The 25,666-nt window shown below is 36.0% G+C and overlaps 1 protein-coding gene across 1 annotated transcript in view; it reads right to left on the bottom strand.

Annotated features, from left to right (window-relative positions):
- LOC123766224 (uncharacterized) overlaps positions 1–25,666 on the bottom strand; it is a 193,089-nt gene that overhangs the window by 8,419 nt on the left and 159,004 nt on the right. The window contains 16 exon segments of the mRNA XM_045755233.2: positions 256–458; positions 1,728–2,060; positions 2,272–2,440; positions 2,837–3,006; positions 4,236–4,429; positions 4,765–4,888; positions 7,342–7,446; positions 8,748–8,810; positions 14,423–14,694; positions 16,611–16,833; positions 18,035–18,197; positions 18,199–18,475; positions 18,477–19,647; positions 22,111–22,702; positions 22,704–23,761; positions 24,074–24,204. Coding sequence (XP_045611189.2) covers positions 256–458; positions 1,728–2,060; positions 2,272–2,440; positions 2,837–3,006; positions 4,236–4,429; positions 4,765–4,888; positions 7,342–7,446; positions 8,748–8,810; positions 14,423–14,694; positions 16,611–16,833; positions 18,035–18,197; positions 18,199–18,475; positions 18,477–19,647; positions 22,111–22,702; positions 22,704–23,761; positions 24,074–24,204 — 5,248 coding nt within the window.

A 25,666-nucleotide genomic window follows, 5' to 3' on the forward strand; every position in this document is an offset into this window, starting at 1 on the left:
AATTTTTAACTAACATGTTTTGGAAAGTGGTTTATATGGAGTAATTTACGTGCAAGCTAAGCAATTTACTCAATGATTCTGTTATAATATGAGGGAAGTGCAAAATATTTTAATCAGGAACAACTATTCTGCAAACTTCAGCTTTTATCAACAACTACATAGCTAGTAACAACACTACTTTGGCATACTGAAGAATCAACAAGGAACTACAGTACAGTACTGGTTAATACGAAAGCGAGTTAGTTTTGTACTTACATTGTCGCCTACCTTGTATGACGGGTTGTCATACGCGGCGTTGTTTCTAGAGGAATTAATGTGTGCTTTTGCATGACTCTGCTTTCTAAGTAGGATGACAAGGAGACCAAGGAAGCCCAAACAGGCGATAGCAGCGATGATCGCCACAGCAACTAATGCTGGATAGTAACCATCACCATCTTCTGTAGACTTAGCTGAGGGATCTTATCGAAACAAATACCGAGTGAGTTACTATACATTTAGCAAAAAAACAGAGCACACTAATAATTATTTTTAAATTTAAAATTTTAACTAAACAGTCATGTGATCATCAGTGAAATTCTTAAACTTTAAGCTACTTTAAGCACTGTTGTTTTATTTAGAGTAAATCAATAATGATTTATTTATATTTGTTATAACAGTACAAATATTTAACAAATTATAACCTATACAATAACTAACAATGCTGTAAATATTTTAGAGGGTAGCTTTTCATATTAACGAATTTTGCAGGTAATTTTGTTTTCAACTTTTGAGACTACAGTATTATTAGTGTGGTAATTACAATTATGAGAGCAAAATCATTCATTGACAAAGGTCAGACAATATATAATAGTCAAGTGGGCAAAACTTAAAAATAACCCGTTATTTCACCACAAAGATAATCTCATCAAACAGAATAAAAATAAACTATGCATTATTATAAACTAATCTAAATGTGTGCAAACATACCATGTGAATGAAGACATAAAACATGGAAATTTTTAAAATAAAGAATTGCACAACATTTAATGTTTTCAAAAGTAAAACACTACCTAATTTGAATACTAAATTTTTCACACCAAGGAGAACAAATTCACAAGTGCCCAAGCTACTAATGCACCTAGAATTATCTAAATATGTATCTACTTAGTTAATTAATATACTTTTCCATTCTCGCCACTTTTCCCCTATTGCTACCGTTATAAAGTCGTTACCTAAATTTGAACGCAGTACAGTACTTCTCTACATATTAATTATAAAATATCATCTAGTTTTAAACACTTTGCTGAAACCTAAATTGTACTTCTGTTAGTTTTCAAATCACAGCAAATTCTCAATGTGTAATCTCAATGATTAATTCTGTTAGCTCTTAAGATTCATCATTAGTTAGGAATTGGTACACTTTTGTAAAACCACTAATCACTTTATCAATATTAATGCAATTGTAGCTATCCACTGAAGTACTATGAATATACCATACCCAAATTTTTTAATATAAAGTTAAAAGAAAATATTGCCCCCTAAAAAAAATCACATCTTGCAAAGATGTATGATATATGTTAATTTGCATCCATTTTATTTACAAAACCATTAAATAGATCAAATTAGATGTGTGTGTGCATATGTGTGTGTGTTTGTTACTCATTAAAAGTGTTCTCAGAAAATTTATTAACTAAATGAGACATTTTGGTATGGCATTTAATAAGATATAAAAATACTTAAAAACTTACCAACTTCACTTCTCTCAGGCTTTGGAAGTTCTCCAGCTCGAGTAGTGATGGTCAGGACGTTGCTCTTCTTCTTGCGACCATTAGACAAGTAGGCTTCTAGCCACACTTGATATTCCACATCTGGCTTCAGTTCACTCAAGAATAGCTTCCTTTCTAGGCCAGTCTTAGGAACCTTAAAAGTGTCAGCATCTACTCTTTCATCCTCGCGTAAGTAGACAGCCCTATACACGCTAATATACTTCTCTTCGGGTTCTGGCACTCCAGAATAAAACAGTTCTGCAGTTTGGGATCCTACTTTGCCAGCAGTCACTTCAATCTCAAACGCATAAGGATCTAGAGAAATTAAATATATAAAGTGTAATACCTATTTTAAGTTTAAAATATCACCAATGCAACTAAATTTGTTTAATGAGCCAATTCTTATTTCTATAGTCAAGAAGAAATATATAATAATTGATATGCCATTCAGACCATGAATATTTCTTGAATGCCTTATGCCTCAATATGAAAGTAATGGCAAGTTCATTAACAAAGAGGAAATTACCTTCTTCGGGAAGTGTAGTAAATGTTTTAGGCTCGGTGTTTGTGACTTGAGTCGTTTGATTCTCATGAGTGATGAAAACCAAGTCCACGGTGTAAGAATGGCCTGGCAATAGGTCACGAAGATCCATCTGATTGTTATCACGGTGGAACAACTGGCTGAACTTGGGTATCTGTAAAACAGTGATAATTGCATTATTAACTTTAAAGAGAAAATCAACTTGAGCAATGCAGGGATTCAAACCCTCAACCTGGTTACTACCAAGCTGTGTACCTTACCTCTTGATCACAACATAGTATAAACTATACAACCTGGGATTCCAGAGTCCACAGGACATCTGGAGGCCCCTACTGAGGCTAGTCCTGGTTTTACATAGAACCCCAATACACTCTGGTATAGGTATTAATGTTCTCCACTATATACTCCAGTTTTAAATCTGAAGGCCTATTTGCCATTTTTATTTATATCCACCCAAAACTCATTCATATATAGGAATCTATGCTTGAAATCCATGTTTAAAACTAACCTACACTTTAAAACTTATTTTTTGAATCTTATGTATTCTTACCAACTTATCCTTTTCGGTGTATTTAACTTGTACACCATCGATGTATTGTAACTCAAAGTCATTGAAGCCTCTCCAAGACACCTTTGCAGAAGTCTTGGTAATTGCAGAGGCATAGAGCTCGGCATTAATATCTAGACGAGGCAGAGGTGTGGTGGTTGGTAATGTTGTAGCTGCAAAGGTTTAACATAATTTGAAGGTGCAGTTATGAATTCATGGCCTACTGAGCAGATTTGAACACATGATACATAAAAATCTTATGAATATTTTAACACCTAATTAATGAATAACTGAATACACATGTAAATACTAATTCTTGTACTAGCCATTTAATATCTTGATTTTTCAGGTAACTGGATGGGATCACAGGGTTTTGTTAGATAACAGGGCATCTGGTGCAGTCTGAAATTTCGATCTGCCACTGTGAGAGATGCACCTAAAGCCAACCATTGTGGTTTGAATTGCCCTCATGCCCTGAGATTCTTAACAGAAAAATATATTGTATTTCTTTGAAGATCGACTTTTACCAATAATAATAATAATAATAATGTATGGAAAGTGATTCAAGAGGCATTACAAGTAAGAGGAAAAGCATTCTTAGCTCAGAGCTCCCAAATTATCTCATGGTACGTGAATTTATATTTAATATTTATACAGGTATTTATATTTTAATTATAGCTGTATGAACATCACAGATAAACAATTATCAACATGTCAGAAACTCAAGCAGCAAATTTTGTTTTATTTATTTACTTCAATATATTGTATGTGCTGTACTGTATTAAAATTTATCTTTTCAAACCAACAACACTTAATATATGCAAGAGTGGCATTAAATGTCAATTGGATAGAGGATCAATTATTATATTAATAAGCATAGCACAAAATTTTTGTATTTATAATAGAAATACTGGATGGGCTGATAGGGTGCAGAAATGTGATGAATGGAACTGTCAAGATATTTTTTCATTTGCCCCGGCTAGTGGGTCATTCTGTCCAAAACACGATCTGTCAATGGTTTTACATCCAGGTCCTTATTTACTGCCGAGAACACGGTGATTCAGTCAGGTAAATAAACTAATATAAATGTTTGTGTGTATAGTTTGTCCATGGAGGTGTAAACAAAATTCTATAGTAGTGCAGGCAAATCTGGATATATCAAGATGAATTGTATTATCATTAGCTAAATATTAATAATGCATTGCTATGAGTGCTAAATTCAAAATCAGGTCATCCCTAATACATTTTGTTGAAACTTTTTGGCAAACAACTAGTTTGTATAATCAAATCAAAAGAATGAGTTTATAGAATGTTACAAACAAATATTTAGTTATATATTTTAACTGCTATAGATCATACACAAAATAATTCTACAATTTAAAGCAACTTAATTATCATTTACCTTCATCCATAGTAGTGTAAGTAAACACTGGCGACGTAATAGGCTTGGTACCCTGCACGGTGAGAACGATTTGCATAGCATACTCGGTAGAGGGCTGCAGGCCGGTCAAGATGTGATCCCATTCAGACTGGCCAATGATAGATCCCATAGGCACCAACACCTCCTGGGACCACGTGTTTACATCAGAATGCTCCCTGTAAAAAAAAAATTATAATTACCTTAGGTATTAAAAATGATACTTGCCTGCTAGGATGATAATTATAATTTATTAATTATAAAAAGTCAATACAACCACCGCTATACTGTAGGATGACCAAGAAACACACTTCCTGTACAGTACATTAATTGTTGCAGTGTTTGAAGATTCTTCAACATAAAAGCTGTTGACGTTGTTGACTAATAAAGGTGTTTATGTAGATTTCTCAGTTTTGTTATTTCTCTATTACTTTACTTTTACAGTCACTTCTGCTCCTCACTTCACTACTGCTTCACACAAAGATTCAAAATATGTCCATTATAGTATACTTACGTTGGATCAGCTGTGAACCTAATGAGCAATTCACCAGGTAGGCCTTGGTAAAGTGAAGGTGTCGAGAAGAAGAAGTGTATGGTTTTTGCATCCAGTGGGGTGATTCCAGGTTCATTAATGCCACCTGAAAATTTATAATTTATAAATGATTGAATTTTGATTACTGAATTAAATTTTTTCATATTCCTTAAATTTAATTCTCGGAGGAACCCATCATTCGGGGATAGCACATTTCATCTGGCCTTTGAAGCTCACAGTCCAGCATGGATGAGAAGGTTGTGTGCATTCTAATATCTGCAAAAGCACATGTTACGTTTTAATTCACAGAAAGTATGAATTTTCTTACCTTGAAGAGAACCTAGTCACTGTAGTAGAGCAGAATGAGTGGGCATTAACCTACAGCTACTATGACTACGATGTTTGTTGTGATCACAATATATAACATTAGCTCTACAATTCTGTTATGTAGACTCAGAAGAATAGATCTCAATTAAGGGAATTCACAAAATGTTTGAGGAGATAAGAAATTTAAGATAAGTATGATTTTTTTTTTTTTTTTTTTTTTTTTTTTTTTTTGAGATATATACAAGAGTTGTTACATTCTTGTACAGCCACTAGTACGCGTAGCGTTTCGGGCAGGTCCCTGGAATACGATCCCCTGCCGCGAAGAATCGTTTTTTCATCCAAGTACACATTTTACTGTTGCGTTAAACAGAGGCTACAGTTAAGGAATTGCGCCCAGTAAATCCTCCCCGGCCAGGATACGAACCCATGACATAGCGCTCGCGGAACGCCAGGCGAGTGTCTTACCACTACACCACGGAGACTGTCTCCGTGGTGTATTAATTATATATCCATAATTATATATATAATTATACACAATTATAAGACTCCGTGGTATTAATTATAATTAATAATTAATTTTAAAGAATGTATCATGCTGTTGCCATACTTTTAATTAAATGCCATTATTGCAGTTCAAAATCCAGTTGGAATTTTTTTTCTTCAAAACATGGGGAGGACCCATGACAAGCCACCAGCTTCCTGTTCCTGGTTAGGCCACTAGATATAGTGGCCATTAGGTAAAGTCTCCTTTAACCATACTGTCTTCTTCCATTGCTAACACTACTAAAACAGCTCCATCCTTGATACCTGACACCTCTAACACAGCTCTGTAACTTCCTTCATATTACTGCTCCCTTACACAACTCCATACCTGCAGCCATACTGGCACCCCAAACACAACTCGATACTTTTCTCCTATTGACCCCACTTACAACTCTACACTTCCCTAAAATCTCTTCCATCCAGCAGTGCAGCAAAGGGAGGGATAAGAGGCATGTTGCCATATTCTCAACTTAACTTTGTATTGCAAAAATTCTATTGTTCGATACAGTTATAAAAACTGACTTACCAGCCAGTGTTTCCAATTACTGTACTGCTGGCTAAACGAGGGCAAACATTAAGGATTGGTGCTCAAGCGTCCTTACATGTCCAGGGATCAAACCTGCATGATATTGCTTGCAAGGAAGGGGTGTGAGCATGCTACTGCTTCACCACAAGGACTGCAATTTTATTTATATATACAATTTTGATGGCAAAACCCTGCAGTACAGTAGTCATTTCAATTTTTATCGAAATGAGTATTGCAGAGTTCTAAGAAATCCTAATTTTATAAATATCTGTACATAAAATGCTGAATGTATCTGTCCCTAGATTTCTACTTATTAATTGTCATCATGACATGTCTGTGTGATGCAATACAGTTAATACTTTCAAATTTGTTTTCTGCCTGAGCAGTGGAAGATGAGACAGGTCACCAGCCACTTGGCTGTTTCAGTCTCCTCAAGAACATAACTCACTAACACATTCTACTACCCACACTTCTCATCAACACAACCAATCACTGCCATCCTAAAGTCAACATACCACCAACAAAACTCAGTTGCACCCTCCCCCTCCTCAACACCAAACTAACAACACCCAACAAGCAATACAACCTCAATATTTCTCACATCAAAAACAGTAAACCAGCAAATATGCCATTAAACAACACCAAACCAAAAGCCCCCACCAACAGCACCCAAAGGTAATACACCCCCCCTACCACAAATTACCAACAATATAACACTGCTCTAATACTAATGCTGTTTGCAAGGGAGTTAGGAGTTCTTCTCAACTGTTAAAATTATTATATCATATATAATCATGTACAGTATATAATTAGCAGTCTCCATGGCATGCACTTGTACCAGACTTTTCAAGTGATTTGGCCTGGGTTCGCATCCTGGCCAACGAGGACTGACTAGGTGCCAATCCTTAACTGTACGCTTCAGCTCACCCAGCAGTGAAAGGATACCTGGTTGTCAAGCGATTTAGCAGGTCTTATTTAGGGAAAATAAAGATTAAGGACCTGCCCAAAACACTATACATGCTAGTGACTTTACAAGAATGTAAGAACTCTTGTATAAAACAAAATAAAAATATATACAGTGTAATTAATTTACACTGAAGAATTGTTAAAAAAAAATAATGGTTCAAATTAGACACATGCAGCAGTACTGTATATGCACGCACCTGAACCAAAGCTAGGAGTCGCAGGATGAGCGATGGGGACAAAGCCAGAAGTAGAAGTACCACTCAATACAGACACAGGCGGCAGAGGAAAGATCGCGGGGAAACCTATAACACCACATGCATTTGATTAGCTACGAGGAGGCAGGCTTGGCTAGATCCATGTAATATACTATTAATATAATGAGATTAGTTTAGAGACATTTTACAGGCATTTTACAGGCATTTATCAAGTATTTCAAGAAAAGTGCTGATACCATCTTACTGAGAAGGAAGAAATTATTTTCATGTACACAACTGCAGAATATTTTTTATTAGATATCAATATACCTAATAAAATTAAATTGAAGGTATAGGGAGTAAAAATGTGAGATTAGGTTTCCTGAAAGGCCCATTTTGACCAAGTGAAAGCTTACACAGTAAAATTAAAAGTAAATTTATGAAAATAATCAGAAAACCTTTATAATAGTTTGATTAATTACTTTTTAAGAAAACATGCACTTATTACATAAAAGACAAAAGAATAGCTAAAAGGATAACTAGATCACAGTCATGCACCTTGTAACAGGCAATAATTTTGTTTAATTGTAACACCACGAGGATACAACAGCTAAGATTGTACTTCTTAGTGCAAATTAGTAAACCTAAGTGAAGATTAGAAGTCTTGAGTTGTACTTCAGAGCCAAAAATTCAGTAATGAACAATGAGTGCAGAAATGGTAATCATATATAATAAATAGGAATTTTGAACTAGATTTTGTATTTTTATTCTTTTTGCCAAGCCTTGTTTCTGAAGTTTTGCATGATAAAAATCTATGTGAGATTTGATGGAGGCTATATACCAAGCATCACAGCTGCTTTATAAATCCTCCATTAGATCAGATGCCACTCTTTACTGGGTAAAGCATTACACATTATACAGGCTTCTTCTTGGCTCATGTTCCCTTCAACACACTTATGTCTTATGTCTTGCCTAAGACTTTATAGCAGCTAATGGGACACTGTATAATGCCAGTTGTAGTTGCACTAGAGTGCCATTAAAGTTGCTGATGCCATATTTCTTTAAAGTCTACAAATAGCCTATAGTAAGTGTTAACATCCTTCATAACTTAATAATGCTATAAATCTTAATTTTCTTTGACATTATTGTTCATATATATTAATGTGTGTTCTACCTCAACTATGCAAAACAATACATCATACAACAATGAAATGTATTGTTATTTTGATAGGGATTTTGGGCAGTACTGCTATGGCTAAAGAGTAGCAAATTCATTATATTCTTAGATTACTTTATGATTGCATAAATTAAAATTATTATTAAATAATAATACAAACAGGCATTACAACAGCTAAGAGTGTGCAGTTCATTGGGCAGCTTGTGGGCCACCAGGGTGCCTGGGTACCCACCTTGAGTGTGACCTGGGAACTGCGACGTCTCTGTCACCGCCGTTGTACCCAAGAACTCAAATTCTGCAACACGACCATGCAACATGTATACTCTGAGCATAATGAATGATGCATGCACATACATGTGAATATTCACACACACACACACACACACACACCATGCCAAGAGTTTGGTTAATAACAGCAAGATGTTTAATTTCAAATATTAATTATTTACATTTGCAGTATTAGTTTTGAAGGAAAATTACATTCAGTAGGCTTATACTATCAAATAAACAAAATTAAACAAAGCCAACTTGAGGGAATATTACACAGAAAATTCCATATATATATATATAAATAAAAAAATGAAGTACCTCTATGAGCAGATCATTCTACTACCAAGCAAGGCAAGATCTTGCTATGTCTTTAGGACAGGGTTATTTACATTTCAGAAGGACAACATACTGGCAATGACACCACAGGGATCTTTTCAAACTATTCCTGCAGAATCAGTAATGTGCTTAAGAGTCACTGGAAAGCCTTCAAACCACCCTATAATAACTATCAGCACTTCATTAAAAAACCTTTCCAAACCCTCCCTTTGATATCACTATCACTAGTGTCCACCAAGGAATGGCTCCAGATATCAGTTGTCTAACTTTTATACCTGCTACCTAATGCACAGCTCTAAAACCTCAGACCTACCCCACAATTAAAGAAGGCCTGATTCTCTTAGGCCTCACAACAAATGAACAAAGATTGAAACTCGCGTTCTTTGAGCCAGGATGTGCAACCGTCTGATCCCTTGGAACAACAGAATCACTGGTATAGGAAACCTGTGCAGAACATTCCTGTCCCGAGGCTTTTCTTGTCGTGACGATAAGACAAAAAAGTTAAGGCAGCATGCAATGCTAGGAATTCATAAACTATACAAGGCTTTATAAACTCAAGACAACTAAGAATAAGAAAAAAAAATTGGGTATAATCAAAGATCTGTAAATAGTACACTGTAGACACTGGCTACCAACCAAGCCATGAATGCAGAATTCAAAGATCCCAATAGTTAAAATACATCACATTTAACGGAATTATCGGGGCCCCATATGCCAACATGGGACAGTTTGATGGGAAGGGTTTTGAGTTTATGAATCTACAACTGTTGGTCATAAACAACTGTTGGCCTGGATTAAATTTTTTCCAATGTCTCACTAGAACTATAATGACCCAGCAGGGGGAGATGAAGTGTTCTCTAAGATGATGGGGCCAGAATGTTAACCTACCTGACTGTGCATGATGCTATTCTATGAACACAGCCAAATTTGATAGGAAACAGCATGAGGACATAGCTTAAAAAGAACATGATTAGTTCTACAAGTAGATGTTAATACCGTATATCAGTAAGAGAAAAACTATACATTCCATGAAAATATTAAAAGTTTTCTATTTCAGTTCTTTATAATATTTAGACTTTCCTTTTATAAGGGCAAATGTTATTTCATTATTAGATTTCCACTTTGAAGGAGTTATTTTTAGCATTATCATTTTCAGCATTATCCAATTTCACACTTTCACGGGATGGGAAGGTACCAGCCCAGAAAAAGGAGAGCAGTATAGGTAAAGATAGCAATAGATATTAAATAAATGGCACCATTTAATCACCATATCATGCACAATACATCATGGAAAACTAGCATCACCAAACTCTAACAAATCATTCAGAGCAGCACTCCACAGCTTCACGAGATAACGTGACCGTACTGTGATCGTCAACAGTTATCACATATAAGCAAAACACACTACTCCGCAAACTTCTGCCTCCTAGCCTTCTTCCCTGCCACATCCCCATGTACTAACTCATGGGTGCTGAGATGCTTGAGTGTTGTTCACACTCAATCACTGCTTTGCAAAAAAAAAAAAAAAAAAAAACTCATCATGTCTGCCTGTCTCCTTGTCTCAAATTTACTTGTATATACATCATTAACATATCCATTCATTCAACATAAATAAACCATCTCGGTACACTCCTCTTCCTTGCTCATAACGTTAACCCTACACCAAGTGAGATCGATGATGAGAAAATATAATTTCTGATATCACCTGAGATACCATGTCCATTGCATTATTGCATAGTGTTTAAATACTGTACACAGAAGAGTCGAGGAAGGGTATCAGACCAAGAAATTGTTTGAGAACTACACGAGATACAGGAGGGCAATGACTTGCCTGCAGGAAATCTGACAGTAAAGTGGTTAGTTTTAGAGAGTAAACCTATCAAAGAGAGTTACTTATCAAAGTCCCCCTAGGCCAATGACTGGCCTTCTCCTGGATACAACCCTCGACCGCTGACTACCTTCTGGGTGCCTATTTACTGCTAGACAAACAATGGAATCAGGTAAAAGGAATTGTGCCCAGGAAATAAAAGCAGGATTACCCATCGGTTCAAGCAGTCATGGAAATAATACAGAGAACAGATTTTAACAGTGAAAGGGTACTAATGGGACCCAGAAATAAATACACCAGTCAGGAGGGAAGCAGAACAGCAATTTAAGAATGACAATGGCAAAAGAAAATGACTAGCTCAAGCTGTTGAAGTCATACAGATCAAAATAAGATTTCTGAGATCTGCTGCCATGTTTCAGCATCATTAAAACATTTACTGTCGAAGTATGGAAATGCTAAAGTGTTAAATTGTATAAAGGATGAGATTGCAGTGGTAATCTTCTCCACAGAGAAGGAGAAACTTTCCGGCCTGGAGACCCCCAACCCACAATAAGGTCAAAGTGGCATCAGACCAAAGCTTCATTCAATACTTCATATGGAGCCAAAATCTTAAACCCGAGTAGATGAAGGGCCAGCCCTCAAATCCGGTAGTGAAGGTAAAACATTTCCAAATCCAGAAGCAGGTGAAAAGGGAGGCTGTGCAACAGAAATTCCAAAATTCCAAAACAACAAAACAAGCCAAATTCCCTTAAAGATAGGACCAAAACCAGGAAATAGAAACACCAGTGATAATATTTCACAGAAGCTCCATAATGACTTTATATGCCACCTACCAAGACACGAGTTCAGAGTGGCCAGCTATGCTCGACTACAAGGGTAAACTGATGCTTAGGCCAACAGGGAGCACTGCAGGATCAATAAAGATTAACTGGTGAAGTCAAAATACACAAAATGCCAAACTTTCATACTGCCCAGGCAGTGTAAAACTTTGTACCAAATAAATTTACCATCAGTTCCCTCATCAGATGCACATAAAAGTGAGTGAATTGCCTTCAGCAAGTGCCCATACAAGTGAGAGGTGCTCTCAGAAAGCATACAAACAAATGACCCAGGAACAAGAGGAGAAACACAAAAGAGACACACACAATTGATAACACAAGAAACAAAGATAAAACCAGCATTAATGGAAGAAGATGTAAAGGTACAAAAACTGAAATAAATCATTAAGTGCCAGTAAAGTCTGAATGCAGTTAAAATATAAGAGAACCATAAATGGGGTGTTTATTTCCTTAATGATCACAGATGTTTCCATAGGTGACAAAGGCCAGTCAGTTTATGCAGTAGTGTGTTATAATATTTGAATTCAAATAAATTATTGTTTGCCTCACTTTTAAAGAGATGTTGCATGACAGCCTCTATGACATTTCTCCATGATTTATGTGCAATTTTAGTTGTCCATACATCTTAATTAAGATCTTAACATCTTAATTAAAATAGGAGTATAATTATAAGATATATTATTTATTTAAAAAAATTCATTATGTAGGTGAACTACATTAACTGACAATGTAATCTGTGTACAGTATTTTATTTAAGTAAAATATATATCGAGTCAATTATATTAGTTGCGTGAGAGAAATACAGATGCCATATATTATTTGATTATCATAGAGAAACACCATGATGAGAACAGAAATTACTTGTACATGATATTTTGCATCTAAACCCCTGTATGCAAAATGCCATCTACAGATAGTCTCTTGACTTAGCAATTCTTAATGTCAGAATGCTGTGCTCTTTGCACCCAATTACTAGTTTAAATATATACTGAACATTTTTTTGTGTGAGTGAAATTTATCATTTGTGTGAGTACAATATATTAGTCGTGCGAGTAATAATACACAGTATTACTTGTGTGAGTGAAACGTATTATTTGCATAAGTGAAATACCCAAGAACTTAATGGCAAACTTCTAACAAGACAAACCTGATTTATTAGTGTAAGGGTACTCTGTAAAATCCTCAACATCTGTGGTGGTAAGCTCTGTTGTGCCTGTAGTGGCAGCATCTGTTGTTGTGCCCCAATATGCAAAGAAGTCTAAGACCTCTGTTGTATTTGTCAAATCATCAAAATGTGCTGTTACTAAGGTAATATTTGGTTCTGTCATATAAAAAAAAGGAAGACAATGTGAAAAGCAGACCTTGGAGGTATAGATGAAGATTGCAAATGTCAAGCACAGAAACAATACCATTTAGAGATTCTAACTCAGTGTGACTGAAATAGAAGTAGTATACAACACTTTTAATCACAATTTAAGTCTCTTGAGAACAAAGAAAAAATGAAAGAGCATTTGCAATAGGCTACACGCAACAGCGATGAATATACAAATGTTTATTAATAGCAATCAGATGACATTTTAGCATCATTGGAACGTTTACATTCAGAGTACTGATGACACTAAAATGCATCATTGGAATGTGAAAATGTTAACATTGGCTACAAGAATTTTTGTTCAGGCTCTTTAATATATTATCTTACAAAATGGATTACTGGAAAAAAAGAAAATAGTTCTTGGCACATTGTGTTAGAAAGAATCACTGAAGAAATGTTCTAAAGAACATTTAATTAAGGACCGAAACATTAAAATTCATCCATTTAATGATCACCAAAGCATACTGTTGGGAAAGATTTCAGTCAGCATGCACTTTTTATCATTTGTTTTAAGTTATCCTTTTAATACTTAACACTGGCTTACACTTAAATCAACCCCCTATAAATTATCTCAACAACTGATCTCCCTCTTTACCACTAACACCATTCTTGTGGTCGTAATTAAATCCCTTCTTAATTTCATACATTGGTACAATCATTTCACATTATTGGTACACTACTACACAAAACTTTCTTCTATTAAAATTCTTACAATGCACATGCATTTGTACTCCTTTCAAGAAAGTGACATTTCTGCAATTTCATTTATTTCTGAGCTCCTTTGAGTCAGTGGCCTATACAGGCCCACACAGATACATTCCATCTGCCATGCTCTAATGATGTGATCAACCACCATGATCAGTAACATTTCCGATAGTCTGGGCACATACTGCAATGTTGTTGGGGAAAACAGTGGTGAATCAAACGTGAGACATCACCATGAATGTAACCCACTATCATACATAATAACCAACTACAGAATATCTCTCTTCCAAAACTTTGGTTAAATCAAATAACTCCAATTATCAACTCAGCTATCTACAAGCTCAGCAATTGGCCCTTACTCCAATCATCATCAGGCAGCAGTAGTGGCAGCACAACAGGGTTAGAGGATTGTAGCAATCACAAATAACATGTTGTACATTGAAAAAACAAAACAAATGTAAGGTTCCATATGCTGGATATAACTTAATAATACAATTATGAAAAAAAATGAAAATTACAAAATATATTGTATCTACAACAGGTTTTTGTTTGCTTACCTGCATCAGTATGGGCTGTGCACTGCCACGATCTACAGCAAGTCTCTCCAGGAAGGGTAATGAGGACAGCATTTTGGGGCTCACAGTTGAGCTCAGGTGGTGGGATAGCGGGCACGGGGTCACAAAGGTCACGGCATGTTACATTGCCATAATTACAGGTGCATACTTGTGAGCATCCAGTCAGTTCTCTTGGGATTTGATCATAATTGTTGAACATCTGACCCATATAATGGCATGCCGAGGATGAGATGCATTTCACTTGAGCACAACATCTGGATAGGACAATAAGGGTTGTAAGTTAGAAAAATATTGCATAGTAAATAGGACAAGGCTATTCCTGTACTAACCCAATTATTTTAAATGTATCATAGAAGTGCTAGGAATAAAACTTACAGTGGTGTCTATCTCACTCTAAAGAAACCCAGTCAAACAGAAAATTGAATGCTCCGACAGGATTATGATCCGATTAGTATCGGATGCAACAGATTAGTGTCTGTAATACTGTATCCCAATTTTTTTTAATTTGCAATACTTATTACTATAAAAGATTCAACAAAGTTATATTTTAAAATTTAAAATATGGCTACATTTTCCATGTGATTTCAGAATCAAAATTAAATACTGTATCTAAATCTTTAGATGTATATATATATATATATACTATAAACAAATTTGTTTAACTTCCTCTGCCCTGATGACACTGCATTAATCAAAACTACCTCAGACATCCACCCAGCACAAATCAACAATTAGAACAATAACAAACTCCAACCCTAAACAGCATGCAGCACCTGCATTTAAATCCTTTAACATGCTAAATATAAAATCACCACACACATTTTCAAGTGCACTTTATATCTTCATACCTCTCAAAGTATGAAGATATAAAGTGCACTCTTGACCTCAGATGCTCCTGAAAGGGTTGCAACAGAACCCTCAGACATCACACATGAAACAAGAATATATCTGATGTCCCAAAAATCTGACTCAATCAAAACAAAAATACCACCTATATAAAGTGTTTTAAATTGTGGAATGAGCTCCCAAATGCAATAAAATTATGTACTGCTCTAACAATTTAAGAGAGAAACGAATTTACCTATTTGACATTATAAAATAATTTCTATATTTATTTACTACAGTATAACAAATAGCATAAATCTCACTTAAGAGCCTTCATTCTAAATAAGTAAATTATGTTTGCTATTATTTTTATATTAAAATATTGCAAATGTACTATTGTAAGAATTTCTATTTAAAACCAATATTCGTCACCAAAGCTACAGAATTTAATACATAACATAATATTAAATTCTGGCCGAATTACTGACCCCACCCAGGATGCAACCCCCACAAGAAGCTGACTAACTCTTAAGTACCTACTCACTGCTAAGTGAACAGAGACATTAGGTGAAAGGAAATGTGCCCAACCATTTCTGTCCCGCATGGAATTCGAACCCGGAATTCTCGATTGTGCATCAAGAACGAACCCGTCTGTACTACCGGGATCCCAATAACCCACCATTCATATCCTAATTAACTCTACTCTCTTCTACTAATATCCTATATACTGTACTAATGTTATTAACAAAATCTTGAACTCAATTGACTATGAATAATTTATTATTACGTTTGAGTACAGTATTTGCAGTTACATACATGCTAATTATTAACCTCATATTCCACTGCAGTCAGTTCACAACCGCAAGGTCTTGGGTTCTATTCATCCTTAGGGTGAAGACATTTTGGTACGTTTCCATACACCTGATATCTCTGTTCACATAACAGTAAATAGCTACCCCACAGTTAGTCAACTGTTGTGGGTTGTATCCTGGGAAAGGTCAGCCACTGACCTAAGAAAGGAAAGGAGGGAGGGGGGGGGGCTCCATAAGACCCAAACAATGGGAAACAAATTCTCTGGAAATGTCCTTATAGTATATTAAAATACCATATTCATAGCTTTCAACTTTATTACATAAACATAAATGTTTATTAACTATAAGTCCCTATTTATTTGTTAATTTTAGGATTTGCACACGAGTTAGCTGTAAGATTTTCCCAAAATCCTATGGTAATTAGCAACCTAATAATTATTGTTAATACTGTGCAACATAATATAGCCAATACCTATAATAATAATATTGTTTATATATAAATAATAACAGTAAGTAAATGATAGGAGACTTACTTTGGAGGTGTAGGAACATAATCAGGATCAAGATCCCACTCAAGACAGTTAGGATCAATAAGCTCCAGACCAAAGGTAACAGGGCACTCTATGGCAGCACAGTGAACATCCAGCCTTTCTGTGCACATGCACGACTGGGAACATCCTTCATAGAAGTCTTCCCCTGGCTTGTAATAGCGTCCATTACGAGAACACATCGCTGACGTATCAAAGCCCACACCATCTAATTTTGTAAAAAGTATCATTAGATCTCTAACAATGTTATTAAGAAGCGTCACTTTGCATGTTTAAAAGTTCCTCCGAGCACAAAAATTCCTTACAAATATTTCCATTATTTCATTGCAATATTTATGCACGAGTACCATCACCTACCTTTTATCATCACACATGCAACACCCACACATCAAATAAAATGGTCATGACAATTATAATTAATAATGCAGGGTTATATAAATAATAATTGCATAGTAAGAACGGTAAATAATATACACATATACAATCAGCTAGATTGTATATATCTATAAACCATAAACATCATCCTTTGATATTAAATATAGATGAATATTTATATTATATACCAAATAAATTATTTACTGCTTTCTGCTGAAAGGCAATTATTGGATATGGCAAAGTTAGTTTTAAGGGATAACTGAAATTATTGGAAAAAAATTCAATGAACAATTATCGACTGTTGAAAAATAAGCAACATGACAATAAGAAAATCTCGATACAAGACATATCTGAACATAATAAAATCACAACTGTTTAAAAGATGATACAGTATAACCTCAGTAAAAACATGCAAATTATACCAGATCAAGCTACATATATATATACACTCATATTACAAGACAAATCAAGGAGTGTCAACCTTATTAGCCGGTGATGACAACATACAGTACTATCCCACATGCATGTCAACAAGGAAATTAATACTGATACACTATCATTATTGTTAGTAGTAGCATAACACTGCTATTATTTTAGAGCTAAGACTAGTAATCTGTGCAATAATAATCAGCTGGAAAAAAGCAGCATAACAGACACATCAAGCATACATATAAAAGCAACACATCCCACTAATCCTGTTTACATCCTTGCTTAATTTGCCGAAAATGCTTCAGGCAAAAGGTCCCGTGTGATCCTGCATTCCATCACTCTTGCAACCATTGTAATGTACTGTATATTCTCTTGTGTTTCCTCCATGAAGGTTATTTCCCTGTATTTTTTAATTTTTTGTCTGTGTGGAACCTAAACCTTATTGAAACTACAATTTGAATTAAGTGCACAATTTGCTGGCTAGGCTACTAGTATTTACCAGACATAAGTAGCCCATGATAAAACTATCCTCACCAAAGCTTGAATAAAAGCATTTCTAAGTGTTCCCTGTCCATAGCCCAAACATTTTTTCTACATCTGAATACCTTTAATATGACCATGAAAGTCAGTCTTGTTGTTGAGAGGAGCAGAAAGATCTGCAGCAGTAACAGAAGAGTCTTCACTTGCAGGAAGATGAGGAAGGTCTTCAGTGGTAGATGGCAAATTGAAATCTTGTCCTTTGTTCTTTCGACTGATTAGCACGAGTTTTATTTTCTTTAGAGATATGAGAATCTTCAATATGCTCATTAGTAAAATCTGAATTTAAGATGTGCTCATTGAGTATGAAATGGCTCTCTTTATTATCCTTAGGTAAATGTGAGTCTTCTTCATTTTCATGAGTCAAATGGGTATGATGCTCATGTGAAAAAGATGTGCGTCCTATACTTTCACCAGGTACAGTTGACCCTTCTCTATCCTCAATAGGTAGATGAGAATTATCTTCATAATCAATAAATAAATCATCAGTGTTTACTGTTATGCTCATTAGAGAGGTGATCAGAAGCATTCAGTATGATAATGCTACTCTGTGAAATTTCAGTATTTGTAGGAGGTAGAATTTCAGCAATACTTTCATCAGTAGAAGAATCCACAGAATGATTTGCAGGATACAAAACTAAATGTTCATCAAATCCTATGGAATGTGGTGGCTCTTTATCTGAAGATGATCCAACTTCATTTTCCTTAACACTTGTGGGTAAGTGCAATGGCGTTTCTTCTTCATCATTATTATTGTTAAATAAAACTGTGCCATTTTCATCAAGAAGTAAAAATGAACTGTTTGAGATGTCTTCTACATTGGCACCATGTAAATGAGAAGTTTCACCATCCTCAGTGTCTGAAAGAGATTCAAATTCTGTTTCCCATGTTGGAAGAGAAGTAGATATTTCTCTAGTACTGTTACTTGCTTCACTACTTTTCTGATCTGCAGCTATTACCGAGCTATTATCTTGAGATGTAATTAGTTTATTTAAACTGTTAGACAAACTTGAAGTATCTTTAGTCATACTTCCCCTGATTTCAGAGTTTCCAGTCTGCCTGAGAGATGAACCTGTTGATGTATTATGAGGGATATTTCCAAGCTGCTTATGCTTGTTGAGCAAATCATTTAAAGAAATGAAAGGTTTCAGTGGTCTCTCAGATGCAGCATGTTCCTCAGGGACAAGTGTGTTCCTGGTTAGGTGAGAATTCTCTGTAAGATTAACATATTTAACACTGGATTCAGTGGTCAATTTAACATTTGCAACTTTGTTTGGGATTAATTCAGATGCATTATCTGATTTCTGGTTTCCATCAAATGGTTTACTCATTATCAAGATATTTTCATGCTCATTAACATTTTGTTGCTGATTTTTGTTGGTCATATCCTTATGATCAAAATTTAAAAGAGGATTATGTGTAACATCCTCAGATTTAGTTAGTACATTGTGGTTGAATGAATCAAAATGACAATCTGGCACAGTACAACACGGGTCATCAGGGCTTGGCACTAGAGTACAACTGGTATTGAAGTGCTGTGGTATTGCAACATGAGGACATCGAGGCTTGCAGAATGCTTGACCATCAGCTTGACAAGTACACTGACGACCACACACTGTTTCTTCCATGAACTGCATGCCAGGAAGACACCCCATATGGGATGGAGCCAGTTCAGCTTTACCTATAACAGACCACACGATACTGGGATCTATTATATGGAAAATATTAGTTCCATTTTTGACAATATTTACCAGTCAAAGGTGTAAAATAAAATCTACAAGAAAACACAGCTGAACATTATACCCAGGGTCTCTAAATAATTAGGCTTAAAATACTGATCATCTCTTAATATTAACTTTAATATACATTTCTCTAAGAAGTGTACAGTGCAAATTAATACAGCTTACACAACAAATCACTTATATAATGAGATTAGTGGGGTTATTGCAGTACTGTACTTCATAATCCTCATATTTTCCTCTAGCCAATATACTGTATGTATTATCTTATCCAGTCGGAGATTACAAACTCCAAGGTAACATACGCTGTGTCGACATAACAATGACATTCTTGCACTCTTATTATCCATTTTTACAAAGGAGTTCCATGCAGCCAACTCTATACAGGTGCAAGGGGTAAATACCATGATTATAAAATACGATATTAACTCCACCAAACTTTAGCTCCTTGAATATTTATTAATATTAGGGAACATAATTGCATAATCCATTGCCAGATATCTTTACCTAATATTATCACTACCATACCTAACCCCACCCTCCTCTCCACATCACCTCACATAAGTTTTGTATATATTAACAACAAGTGGTGCATATATTACATTAATCCGAGGATAACATGTATTAACTTTGGAAAATTCCTCTATAATTTATCTGAATACAGCATAAACAAAATTAATAAGAAGTGCTGATAAAATTAGAAAAAATTAGTCTTCGATTGATTCAGTTGCTTCTTATGGTAAGGATCTAATTGATCAAATGACCAGGATCATGTCAAGTAAGACGGATGATATTCTGGCCCCATTACAACAGAAAACTTTTCAAATGTCCCGCCAAGGTCATTGAAGGTGTTTGGAGGTCATATCTTCTTGAGGTTATCTTGAGATGATTTCGGGCTTTTTAGTGTCCCCGCGGCCCGGTCCTCAACCAGGCCTCCACCCCCAGGAAGCAGCCCGTGACAGCTGACTAACACCCAGGTACCTATTTTACTGCTAGGTAACAGGGGCATAGGGTAAAAGAAACTCTGCCCAGTGTTTCTCGCCAGCGCCTAGGATCGAACCCAGGACCACAAGATCACAAGTCCAGCGTGCTGTCCGCTCGGCCGACCGGCTCCCTCAATGGAGAACTCAATCATGCTTAAAATGATCAAACAAGCTATCATTTATAATAACTCAAGCCTTTTGAACCCTTTTTTGTTTTTCAGGTGACTGCCAAGAGAAGGCTCTAACTTAAATCTTTTTGTAACTGAATTATCACTGCAAAATTTCAATAAATACCTTAATTAATTTGTTTACTTATTACCTGGCCAACTAATGCATTAGTGGCTTTGCAAGAATGTACCATTTACACATTAAATTATTAAAAAACATTGTACTCAATAAATATTTAAATAAATATATATATATATATAAATAATTGTCCCACTGTGCAGGGAGGCAAGAATGGAACAGTAGATGGGGAATTTCCCTTACAATAAACTCATTATTTTTGCATGACTCAGGTTATGTGAACCAAAGAACGTTCAAGAGCATCGTACATTATTGTAAGTTCAGCATTTATTTTTGCAAGAAATACAAGATTGCATTCAAAAGTATTACATCATGCAAAGAATATGGTTGTTTATTTTAGAGAGAGATATTTGAGCAACATGCATTAATATATATATATACATAAAATATATATGTAACTGACCCTTAAAAATGTAGATTATATCATTACAAATGCAATCCAAGTTGGCACACACTCACCTGCACTTTCCCACCCTCTCTTTCACTTCTTTAACTAAAATTTTTATTGTTTACAAAACCCTATTATTTTCTTTGTAAATAATATAAACTTTTATGGTGGTCCATATTATCATACTACTTTAGTCTTATTTAAACTTCATCCGTCACTGTCGCCTTTTCTCTTTCGTAGCTCCACTGAGGAAGGGAAACAATCAGAGACGTGACCAGTTCATGATTGGAATGTGCGAAGAAGTCACCAAGTGGTGCAGACAAGCTTCACTCTCTACCATCCTCACAGTCTTTATCCACTACATATCAACTTATTTGTTACCAAATTTATTACCACCCACATTCCACACACTACCACTACCACATGCAAACCTACCCACAGTCGGTTTTAATTCGAGTAAAATTTCAGTCTCGTTAAAGTATTCAGATACTGTAATGCACAACTTTATCATGACTAGGAATATAACCCTATTTTCCCATACAGTATTCAAGTTATATTTTGTATTATTAGATAACACACCCTTTTCCAGGAATATAACTGCCACATTAAATAAGGGTCACTTTTATATACATATTATATATATATTTATCATGCATTCAATGCTGCAGGTTCATAGGTATAAAGTCTTCCATGCACTACTAAACAAGCAACAAATGTTATGAACTCACCTAGTTCAGCAGCGCCATCCATGAGTCTTGCCTTTGAAGTGGAACTGACAAAGTCTTGGAATGCTACGCGGAACTGGTAGGGTGTAGATGGCTGGAGGTCATTTAGGTACAAGATAATTTCGTTGAAGTTCTCCACTTTTGCATCACTCACAGATATATTTCTCTCTGACCACGTGAGGGAGTCTGGACTGTAGAGGATCATAAATTTCTGATCTTCTGATGAAAGGACCTGATCCATAACAGAGTCCGAGACAGCTACTTTAATCATGACTGTGGTAGAATTAATTGCCATCACCTCTAGTATATTAAGGTCGTGTGACCCTAGGTCTTCAGCTCTGTTTTTCTTCTCGAGTATGTTGACATGGGTGTGGTTGTGTGGATCCACCATTACACCATCATGCTTATGAGGATGACCGTGAGTTACACCATCTTCATGAGTATGAATTTCTTTGTGAACTTCATCCATATCACTCATATTAGTATGGCTATGATTTACACCCATATCTTGATCATGAGGGTGAGTGTGGAAAACACCATTCTCATGCATGTGAGTGAAGTTGTTGCCTTCAGTCATTGTGTGTTCAAAAGTGTCAGGTCTTATTCATATCTTCATGAGGATGGCTGTGAGTTGTACCATCCTCATGTGTGTGTTCATGAGCATGGGTAACATTTGTGGTGTTATCATGAGTGTGATCCATGCTATGATCGTGAGGATGGCTGTGTGTGGTACCATCCTCATGTGTGTGTTCATGATCATGGATAACATTTGTGGTATTATCATGAGTGTGATCATGAGGATGACTGTGAGTTGTACCATCCTCATGTGTGTGTTCATGAGCATGGGTAACATTTGTGGCATTATCATGAGTGTGATCCATGCTATGATCATGAGGATGACTGTGAGTGGTACCATCCTCATGTGTGTGTTCATGAGCGTGGGTAACATTTGTGGCATTATCATGAGTGTGATCCATGCTATGATCATGAGGATGGCTGTGTGTGGTACCATCCGCATGTGTGTGTTCATGAGTGTGGGTAACATTTGTATCATTATCATGAGTGTGATCATGAGGATGTGTGTGTTCATGAGTGTCATTCATGTCATGCACATGATCATGCAAATTATCCATGTTGTGCTCATGAGGGTGCGTATGCGTTACACCATTTTCGTGAGTATGAGTATGGTTGTGCGTTCCATTAAAAATACCATGATTTATAATTTGGTGTTCATCGACGACAATGTCTTCATCGTTGGTACGGCTTTCTACCTGACCAATCTGGTGAGAACTGGTGTGATTGTGGGTTTCATTCTCACTATGTTCGTGGGGATGGCTGTGTGTTACCCCATCTTCATGGGTGTGTTCATGGCCATGGGAGGCAGTCACGTTATCAGCCGAGTGATTTTGTACCAGAATATTTTCATCAGACACAGAAGTGGTTAGCATATCACCTTCAGGTACCATTGTAGCATTTTCACTTTGTGGCTCCTGCATGTCAGTCAGATTCTTCATCATGATATTCTCTTCTTCTGTAATATTCATCATTTGTCTCATCATCATTATCTTTTCAGCTGCTGTCATATTCATCATTTCCTTCATCATCATCTCCTTTTCAATTTCAGTCATGTTCTTCATCATTTCTTTTTCCAGTTCTAATAAAAAAATCAAAATTATAAATAAGTATAAGACTAAGGTACTTATGGTCTTTAAAAATTACATTATATTAATGTAAATGCATTTTAAATTGTACAGGTATTTTTTTGGGGAGGGGAGGGGGGAGGAGGGAGGAAAGAGAAAGCATGAGGTGGGGGACTGCATTATGTATCCACTTATCAACAACATCAAACTAACAAATTATAATAAGCACCATCATATCATTTCTGACTGCATATCAAACTTTACTTTATATACATTACTCGTTTTCTTATTTATTTTCTACAATTACCTGGGTTTTGTATCTTTACCTGTAATATTGGCCTTCATGACATCAGGAGTTGGCTCGTCACACACGGTGATGGAGCAGCAGGGATCCAGAGGGTCTGGCAAAGTTTCACAACGCTTTGGTGTTTCGGATACAACCTTCAACGGTGGACACCTAAAATAATTAAATAAATAAATAAATAAATAAATAAATAAATAAATAAATAATATAATTAATTAATTAATAAAATATATAAATATATGTAGGCTACAATAAATATATGTAGGCTACCATAAATATATTATAGGCTTATGTACATAATGAAGCAGCATAAACCCCCTCCTTCCTTTCATATACCCTATCATATCTCAATGCAATTGAGAGGAAACTACTTCAGTGTGCATTAATGACTATATTTACCTGAATTTACCCAAGGGCTACCATCTTTAGTGGTCTCAACATGGACAGAAATCTGGTAGCTTGTTAAAGGTCTTGAGACTATTCCTGAGAAATATTCTCCCCAATATTCCTGAGAATTTGATCTAGCTCAATTTTAAACTGAATTATTGTCTTGGCATTTATGTCTTCAGCAGGCAAGTGCTTCCACTGGTTTATTACCCAATAGTGGTTCAAAGACAAACGCTCAGGATATACTGAGGATCTTCTCCAGTGCCACCAACGTTCACCAACATATGATGCAATACTTGACGAGTCTAGTTCCAACTCACAAGACTTTACATCCTTGCTACAGAGCAAACAGCTTATTCCGGAAATACTCGAGCTACCCACACTCAAGGTCTCTATCCCCAACCCAGCTCAAGGTCTCTACCCCCAACCCAGCTCAAGGTCTCTACCCCCAACCCAGCTCAAGGTCTCTACCCCCAACCCAGCTCAAGGTCTCTACCCCCAACCCAGCTCAAGGTCTCTACCCCCAACCCAGCTCAAGGTCTCTACCCCCAACCCAGCTCAAGGTCTCTACCCCCAACCCAGCTCAAGGTCTCTACCCCCAACCCAGCTCAAGGTCTCTACCCCCAACCCAGCTCAAGGTCTCTACCCCCAACCCAGCTCAAGGTCTCTACCCCCAACCCAGCTCAAGGTCTCTACCCCCAACCCAGCTCAAGGTCTCTACCCCCAACCCAGCCCAAGGTACCTTCCCCCAACCCAGCTCAAAGTCTCCACCCCCAACCCAGCTCAAAGTCTCTACCCCCAACCCAGCCCAAGGTATCTACCCCCAACCTAGGTCAAGGTCTCTGCTCTCGGTTCCAAGGCATCCTCGTCTCAATCTATCGCAACATGTCATTACATTTCTAACATCCAACTGCTGTAACCATGACTATATATAAACATCAATAACTACAATACTATTTGAATGATGTCACCCAAAATTGTATACATTGCAAGTGAATTATAAAAAAATGCCAGACATATCTCCCAAAAATTACACTGAAACTTTAATGCCTATAAAGACTATTGATACTATTATCTTTTGTAAATTTCACAATGTTTATATATTTGTTCTATTTTGAGAACCTTTTTTACTAGGTCCTAAATCTAAAAAATAAGTCTAGATTAAAATTAAATATAAAAATTTAGATTAAATCTAAAAATCTATAGCAAAGATTTAAATAGCAAAGCT

This window comes from Procambarus clarkii, chromosome 9, assembly GCF_040958095.1.
Source record: "Procambarus clarkii isolate CNS0578487 chromosome 9, FALCON_Pclarkii_2.0, whole genome shotgun sequence".
In the NCBI taxonomy this organism is placed as follows: Eukaryota; Metazoa; Arthropoda; class Malacostraca; order Decapoda; family Cambaridae; genus Procambarus; species Procambarus clarkii.